This window comes from Amphiprion ocellaris, chromosome 11, assembly GCF_022539595.1.
Source record: "Amphiprion ocellaris isolate individual 3 ecotype Okinawa chromosome 11, ASM2253959v1, whole genome shotgun sequence".
NCBI classification, from domain to species: Eukaryota; Metazoa; Chordata; class Actinopteri; family Pomacentridae; genus Amphiprion; species Amphiprion ocellaris.
In genome coordinates this window covers 6,399,163-6,408,204 of record NC_072776.1, presented here as the reverse complement: position 1 = coordinate 6,408,204, position 9,042 = coordinate 6,399,163, and the positions used below count along the sequence as shown (strand labels likewise).

The 9,042-nt window shown below is 39.6% G+C and overlaps 1 protein-coding gene across 11 annotated transcripts; it reads right to left on the bottom strand.

Moving 5' to 3' along the window:
• Positions 1-313: 313 nt before the first annotated feature.
• nr1i2 (nuclear receptor subfamily 1, group I, member 2) lies at positions 314-8,764 on the bottom strand. 11 transcript variants are annotated; one of them, XM_055015074.1, is made up of 10 exons: positions 8,596-8,764; positions 8,423-8,477; positions 6,174-6,370; positions 4,750-4,880; positions 3,351-3,520; positions 2,957-3,264; positions 2,711-2,856; positions 903-1,019; positions 624-729; positions 314-536 (listed from the first exon to the last, which is right to left on the bottom strand). In XM_055015074.1, the coding sequence occupies exons 3-10, from the start codon at positions 6,356-6,358 to the stop codon at positions 380-382; spliced, it is 1,320 nt and encodes a 439-aa protein (XP_054871049.1). In that variant the 5' UTR covers positions 6,359-6,370; positions 8,423-8,477; positions 8,596-8,764; the 3' UTR covers positions 314-379. The 11 variants fall into 11 exon arrangements, with proteins under 11 accessions (XP_054871049.1, XP_035810691.2, XP_035810690.2 ...); XM_035954798.2 differs by lacking the exon at positions 8,423-8,477 and adding an exon at positions 6,938-7,021; XM_035954797.2 differs by lacking the exon at positions 8,423-8,477 and adding an exon at positions 6,938-7,021 and having other exon boundaries at positions 6,174-6,364.
• Between the last annotated feature and the right edge of the window lie 278 nt (positions 8,765-9,042).

Below are 9,042 nucleotides of genomic sequence, written 5' to 3'. Positions count from 1 at the left end.
GCTTTAGAGGAATACTTTATGAGAAAAATGTTTTTTTTAAATTACGTATTTTGCATTTATGGTCAATATTTAAACATTTTCCAGGTTGTATCCTTGAAGACCATATGTACATATCAATGAGCCTACAAAATTTCAGGACTCTAGCTACATTATTTCTCAAGTTATAGAAGAAAACGGCGCAAAAATCGTCATGACCCCACCCCTCTTTAAGAATTTTTAACTCAAAACCTGATGTTACCTATGATCCCAGACTTTACACATTTTACTCAATAACATACGCTTGCACAGAAAAAAATTGACAAATATAAGATGGTCAGGTGTAAAAAAGAATTTAATGTGGCGAGGTGGAATGACCAGCAGTGTTCTCAGAGTGTCGATATCAGAAGCCATCGCACGTGTCTTTACTGACCACCTCCATTATGAGGGGAGAAATAGTGTCAGGCTGGATGTCCTGGATCTGCAGAATCTGTTTGCTGTACTCCTCAGTCATCGTCCTCATCTCTGTAAAGCAGGCGATCACTTTGGGATACAGCAAGCTGAAATAACAACAACAAATGTAGAAAAAATATGTGAAAAATGTCACACTGAATGAAATGAAAGTTGCCATTTGGTATTTCGCTCACTGCTTTTTAGGGCCTGTCCTCTTGCAGTCGATGTAGGTTTTTAACGTCAGCGCCAAGTTTTCATGGACCTTATCGATCACACTGTGCTGCTGTACACCTGGACGATCTGGTAGAATAAAAACAAATCCTTTTGAATCTGAACATGAGAATGTCTGAAAATACACTTGCATGTGTGGCTCAATATAAATGCACACGGTTTGTCGGGGGTTTAAATATTTACAGGGTTGATAAATGATTGATTAGCAGGAACTGGGATGAACTGATAAAACCTGCTGCTACCTGGAGAAAACAGGGACATGGCTTGCATAAGAACGTACTCTTCCTCCTGCAGGTCCAGTTGGCGCAGCGTGTGGTGAAATTTGAACACAGGCTCCAGCAGGAGTGGCTGGAAACCCGCTGCAGAGCACAGAAAAGCAGGCCAGAGATGGAAGGAGGAGGAAAACAGCCACAGTTAAGAGTCAGTCAGAGATTGAGGAGAGCTATTGGCAGCAGCTCATGTAGCCTCAAGCAGAGATGAAAAATCTTTTACATCAATGTGGTAAGTTCTCTTCTTTCTAACTCCACACGCCCGTCATCCCCAACTGACACCAACGTGAGTTCATTTGAGGAACTTTATAAGACTTTGGTGACTCCAGAGAGGGCTGTTCAAAGTTTGTTCGACACTTAGGAAGTCTTTATGTCAAAAAAACGACATCCCAGAACAGCAAAATCTCTCCAAGACACCATCACACCCACAAAACATCACACACACAATATACTGTTTATTATGGAGAGCAGCTTTACATAATTTGCATATAATCATTTCATGATTGGCAATAGCTAAATAACAGGCTACAGATCAAGCCACATTCCTTATTCAAACAAATATACTATCCATTCTGTCCATCTTCAGTGAATAAATTATTGTTCAGTCATGACTCTATAGGTTTTTGAAGTCATTTATCTGCTGCATGTGGCTCAGCCGGTAACCATCTACAAGAGATTTCTGCTATTTTGCTTCTACAGTAAATATTTTCTGCAGGCATCTATATTTTTTTGCTATTCTCCAAATAGAGGACACAACTGTCAATTAGATCTGCTCTAAAATGTTGAAAATTATAGTAGCAGTATAATAGAATTTTTTCCCCCACAGACCCCCACATTGTGGTAGTGATTGGTCTAAACTTACCAAAGATTTTTCCAACACACAAGGCTTAGTGATGTGACTGACAGGTTTTCATTCTTGGAGCAACAAATCCACCTTTATCCTTACTGATGATTATTGTACTGCATATAATTTCCTGGTTTGGTTGCATTTTCAAAATAAATGACAATGATCATGATATAAAGATACAGCAGCATCTGAAAGAGTGACTTTTTTTTATAGCGTGTATGTAGAGAGACATCACCATGATAAAGTTATAGACTGTCTGCCGGCAAACAGAAGCAGGAAGACAGTGAATGAATGTGAACTCCACTTAGTTCAGTCTTTAAACCAGTTTGACAACACTGCTGAGATTCACCACAGAAGTCACATTGCACCACTGCAAACATGTGGTTGGAGGTGAAACGGTGCACATGCATTATTACACATCTGACTGCATTATTTATAAACATGTGCAGAGCATGACATTTCTGTTCACATTCGTACTTTGTAACTTTTTATGCACCTTAAACGTGCAGCAATCGAAATGCCAATGTGCACTCATTACTTTTTGTCCTGCATCTGTAAATCAGAGACTCTCAACATGTCAGACTGGTTTTGCTTTGACTGCTTTCACTGGGTCGATCTGGTAAACCTGGATTCCTCACAGACAGCATATACCTCTGTGCTGCTGAATTAATCAACATCGCATCGTATTTGTGTCCACTACTGAATGTATGTTGTGCTACTGCAATAGATCTAAATAGGCACTGTAATCAGATAGTTCACTTAGAAGTTAGTGGAAAGCAAAACAGGGCTAACATAAGGAAATGTTAAATGCAAAAGTGTTTTCACAATGTGTTCATATTAATCTTTACATTTTCATACTAGCATTATACTGGGCCAACTATACTATTCTGTACTATTCTACTGCTACTTGTTGTTTTAGTCGAAGCTGTCTTACCTCGTACGGCATCATCTATGCAGTATGTAATACGTCCACATTCCCAGTTGCTCGTTCTCGAGTTGAACACCATGTTAAAGCGGATCTGCATTATTTCAAACATGGCTCCCTTCAGCAGAGATATTTGGTCCCCTATAGGTAGAGACCTGGAAGAGACCAGCTTGACATGACACACATCCAGTTCTGCCAAAAAGGCATTACGCACAAAAAAACCCTACTCAAACATGCACTGATGCACATATTTACCGGAAGTCCTTCAGACTTTTGGAAAAACTAATGATGTCCTGGATCATGTATGTTGTGACGTCAGCCAGATGTGGAAGAGCAGTGAAAACACAGGTGTTTTTCACCTCATCTTCCTTGTGGTTCTCTTGTGTTTCTAAATAACCACAGTGGCTGGAGAAGAGGGAGGAGGCTGATGAAGATGCTGTGGGGTCAGCTGCAGATTTACTAGCTGTAGTGCAGGTGTTTGTAGGGCAGCTGGTCAGTAGGTGAAAGGGCTCACTGGCAGACTGCTTGTATTCACTCCCAGAGAGGATGTTTCTGTCCATAGGCTGAAAAAATAAATCGTCAGTCTGACAACATGCTTAAAGAAATGGAATTGATGGACACTTTAACCTGCATGAAGTCAGTCACGCACCCTGCAGCCACTGGAGCGGGAAAATCCTGAGTCAAATGTGCTGCGGTGGCTGGAGAGGAGCTCCTGGATGACTGTTTCTTGTTGAGATGAAAGCTGCGTTGATACATTATGCATCTTTTTCTTCTTGATTCGGATTCTCCTCTCCAGTACCTCTTTCTCAGACATGACCACTAAATGGACACAACAAAAATACCAGCTTTTAATAGATGTCACCACAGAAATGATAGAAATATCCAAGACTCCCATAATATGCACATTTACAGATTTATTATTTGATTTGTGGGGTCTAACAGAATATCTTTGCATGCTTTAATATTAAAGAAAAAAAATGTTTTCCTCATAGTGTACAGTGAGACCCCCTCTACTCTCATTTATCTACTGGCCAAATGAATGCAAGGTAACACTGGCCACCTACCAAAACCTCAGATCTATGAGCGTAGGTAGAGAAATGTAGTCCTAACAGAAGTGGTGAGGAAATATTGGAAACATAACTGTGAGGAAGCTGCTCCCAAACTAGTTGCTAGGCAGGTGTTATGAATATAGACTACCGTTCAAAAGTTTGGGGTCACTTAGAAATGTCCTTATTTTTGAAAGAAAAGCATTTTTTTCAATGAAAATAACATTAAATTAATGAGAAATACAGTCTAGACATTGTTAATGTGGTAAACGACTATTCTAGCTGGAAACAGCTGATTTTTAATGGAATATCTCCATAGAGGTACAGAGGAACATTTCCAGCAACCATCACTCCTGTGTTCTAATGCTACATTGTGTTAGCTAATGGTGTTGAAAGGCTAACTGATGATTAGAAAACTCTTGTGCAATTATGTTAGCACATGAATAAAAGTGTGTAGTGTATGTTACATGGTGACACTGATAAGTAATGGAAGAGAAGTCTGGACTTCCAATGAAGCAGTTTTCTTTAGGAGAGAAAAGCTCCCTTTGGTGTTGACTTGTCTCTTTGCAAGTTAGCAGATCTTTAACATGCTCAGAAAAGCTACATAACAAACAAAAGGAAAGGGAAAAAACCCAAGAAGCATACATGCTCTTTAAACTTATCCACTTCTGCATCATCTAATTGTGCTCCAATAGTCTCAAAGTAAAAATATTACCGATGACCTTAAATGTTTATATGGTGTCCATCCAAAGACATAAGTTTTCATACTATGCATAATAGTATTGTAGACACTTACATAAGTGGCACTCAGTAATTTGCAAATATTGATGCCATATCAATGCACATTTAATAATACATGATCAGCACTCTAGCATCATAATGATGAACTCTTGGTATCACATACTTCTTACTGTCACTCTAAAAAAAAAAAAAAAAAAATACAATATCAAAGCTGTTTTTTAAACAATAAGGCATAACTTGTTGTGTCTGGATGTTACTTACTCTCTGTACGCATGCCAATGGCTTGGCATTTCCGGAAGCGGCAGGCTTGACATGATCGGCGGGTGTCCTTCGTTATAACGCATCTACTGAACAATGGACAGCGGAGCTTGGATGATCTCTGTGTGGCACGTCTGTGTATTTTTCAAAAAACACAAATTTGAAGTGAGAAATCACAAAAATGAAATTTTATTATAGTATCATTCAGTGCCATGTGTGCCAAGTATATGATGGCACTGAAAAGATGGTAAAATTAAACATATTCACCCATGTAAAGCTATTGGACCTCACAGGTCACTACAGTGTATTTGAATAGCAGGGTCAAAGAGAAATCTGGTGGCAACAATTAAAAAATGAGGAATGACTGTTTTGAAATTCTAACAAAAAAGGTGCATTAATCAGGAACAAATAATTTAGTGAAATATTCAGGTTAATGTGTGAGGTCTTTGTGGACAGACTGAAGAACTGCCTGGGTGTCTGTCTGAGAGTGCTCAAGTGGTTTCAATCTTAAGCGCATAACAACAATTTCAATATCACTCTTAGAGACTTTTACTCCTATAAACATGATAGACTGTGTGGGTTCTCATTAGGGTTCATCATTGCTAACGTGCAGCTTTGAATTGTCCCATCTTTGAAGACTTGCATCCCATAAACTCTCGAATCAATAGTTTGGATGCCTGCAAAGTTCCTACAGCTTAACAGGAAGGAAACTTAAACGTTGGTTGGGGGTACTAAAACGTGTATCACAATAATCTGTGAGAGTCTGAAAACACAAACCCTATGGTCACCTTTAGCCGGCTAGGAAATATCTAAAAACAAAATCACTGTTTCTGAGCCTGATTCTAAATAACAAAGATGTACGTACAGTGTGCGTGTATGTGTGCCTCTGAACTATTTTTGTGTGAAAATTCTAATCAAGCTAGATTGCACATTACCCATACATCTATTAAGCATATAACCTTTGCCTGTTATTAGCTTATTCCACTGACATTTTCACTTTCCTTTCCACTCTCAATCACTGTGTATGCATGTGATTGTGTGGGTAGCCAGCTGCTGAATAAACAAAAGGCATACTGAATTGATTTCTGCTAAATAGATTGAACCATTTCACAGAATGTTTGAGATTAGAAAATGTCTCTTATTTTAAAAATGAAGGGCTGTTCTGTTATTAAAATTGCACAAATATGACACGTATGTTTTGCAACAGCACAACAGAAAATCTTCTTAGGCAACTGAAAAAAATAGTGTTTTAGGATATTGGTTTCAAGCATACATAGCCATATGAAAGAGAAGTAAAAAGCTCATTGACTGGTATAATTACTGTCCCAATCAGGAAGTAGAAATGCACATCAGAGAATCAATAATGAAGAAATTGCAGCATACAGGTGACAGATAAACACAGCGAGCAATTATGAGAGAAACATCACCTGAAGAAGCCCTTGCAGCCTTCACACGTCAAAGCATTGAAGTGGTAACCCTTCGCCCGATCTCCACACACACCACAGGCTCTGGGCTCTTCGTCTTCCGTCACCTTTCCCTCCTCATCCTCTTCATTTTGCATTGTGAACATTTCGCAGATGAGCTGCACCCCGTCCCCCGTTGTCTTGCTCATTCTCCCCTGAGGCTTGATCAAATAAATGTGGCAATCACTGCATTTGTATTTGTTCATTTCAAGTGAAGCACTACTTTTGAAATAAGTGCAAGGAAGTGGGGTTGTAACCACAAGAACAAACAACTCCGTTAGATCAAGGTCATTAGTCATTTCTACCATGTCCCAATTAGTTTGCAGACAAGACAAATGATCTGCAGTCTTGTGGTTACGATTGTGTTCAAATATTTAAAAAAACTATATTGTTACTGAATACATTTTTCTATTATATTTTTGAATAAAAGTATAGTGACACAACCATGACTAAAGGCTCAATGTGAAGTCTGTCTGCATAGATTCTCAGTCATCCAGTAATCCTGAGAGCTTCAGAAGAACGAAACTGGACCTCTCTTTTTGGTTCATGAAGTTTCACCTCTCATACAAGAGGTTTCTTCAGTTATAACCAACGGAACAGGCGTCCCAGGTATACGTCACCCATAATGGTCCAAGACTCATATGCCCTGTGGTGTGATTGTTTCTGAAACTGCCAGTACAGGGATGAGTCAAGGTGTAAATGGTGGTGAAGTTTAATAATGTAGGTACCTGTTAATGTCTGTCTTAGATCCCTGCCACTGTTTGGAGATGGCTGCTCCATAGTTGGCCTCCTTCCTGACCGTGTTGAGCACACTGAGGAGGATGGAAGTGTCAACAATGAATTTTAGTGGAAACTAACACACACAAACCAGTACCTACTGATTGACTACCATGACCCACTCCAACATAATCTGGTGGTTATTTGAACCTAACATGACCAGACTGAGACTGTGCCCACTAAGACAGGGTAAAGAAGAGGACCAAACCCATATCAAGAAAGCACTTGAAACCTGTGGATTTCCCAACTGGGCTTCATTAGGTCTGCAAAGATGAAGAAAAAAAAAAAAAACAGTTGGAGCAACATTGCCTTCCTGTATGTTGCTATTGTGTCTGATAAACTTAGGATTTTTTTCGAAACACATCTCTGTGCACTTCAGACCCAAACAAAAACTGCTTCACCCTAAGAATATAGCACCCACTCAAGAGCTGAACAATGTTCTATATGCAGTACAATGCATTGGGGACTGCACAGTCCTATATATAGTGGAGACTAAACAACAGTTCTACAAGTGCATGAAAAAAACAGGAAGTTCTCCTTAAGTCTCAGCAGTCCACCTGCATCTAAAGGAGAAAGGACACTCCTTTGAATGCAGCAATGTCCACATTTTGGACAGAGAGAATACATGTTTACGGAGAGGAGTGAAAGAAGTCTTCTATGTTAAATGAACAGCCATGTCTTAACAGAGAAGCAGCTCAACACGGCCACTTATCAGGTACTTAGAACACAGTCTTGAGATCTTTCGCCAGACAGTTTCACAACCACCCACACCTCAAGGCACGGTAGTGGGCCATCAGCCATCTGATTTTGGGGTGACAGCATATATCTGTGCTGCCCAACAGTCAGTTAGAAATGGCAAGGCCTCTTTGATGAGAGCTGAAATATCTTCGAGAACAGAAATGAGAAGTCCAAATGCCATCTCCTGAAGCTCAGGATCAGGGTGAAGTCATCTGAGAATTAGAGGTTTTATTTGAATCTACTGAATAAAACTAAATGGTCTCAGGGAACCACTTCATACTTTATCAAATGTGAGATGGTTCCCTCAAAGTGTAATGTCTGGAAGTGAAGCTTCATACATCACTGTATGGATTCTCATCATTTCTACTGACACAGGGTTTAGAAGTTGCCTTATGCTGGCACACTGTCATCTTTAGTGAGAAGTACTTATCCAAAACTGAACAGATATGCGCCAACATATGGACTCTTGAAAAACTATTTAATTTACACTTTGATTAGTCATTTATCACGGTATAGTTTTTAATCTTCAAGCCAATAAAGACAGCCTGCACACAATTTATGATTTGGAAACACAACACGAATATACCTTTTATGTGACGTGATTTGTGTCTTTAAACCATACACAGCCACCATGGGCCGTCCATTCATTTTTATTTTCACAGTCCAAACAGTGTACAAATAGTAAATTAGAATATTACCTGACAACTCTCTTCTTTTCTTTAAACTATGCTGTGAGTTCATGACACAACTCACCTGTTATTAAAGTTAAAAGAAAGGGTGTCAACATTAAAGAAAACGTTTCGTATCTCTCCTTCACCTGGTTAAAGGTCGACTTGTAAATCAAACAGAAATGTGAGATCATTCAACTCACTCACTCGATGATCCAACAGCTGATCACTCCTCAGCTTGTCCACACGGCAGTCAATCCAATAGAATTTGGGATTTAATAAAATAGTAACAGGTGGGAACTGTCTCGTCTGAACTTTTCCTGCTGGGCGTGTTTCTTGAGGTTTTTGCGCCAGGGTTGGTTACTATCCAATACTCCTGGCTGCGGCTCTCGCGTGGGCGGAGTTAGAGGTGCAGCAGCGTCCACGTCGATCAGACGCTTTTACCTTCTGTGTCTGAGGTCAATAAGTGATAGTTGAGGCAGGATGGCGGTGAAGCAAACACAGCAGCTGCACATCAGTGGTGTCTGCAGCTGTCTGTGAGTGTAATAAAGGTTTAAGGGCTTCATCTGTCTCATGTTAAGACGATTACAGCCGCAAATACTGACTTTTTTCATGCATATTTGACAAATCATTTAGGAGTTTTTCTGCCC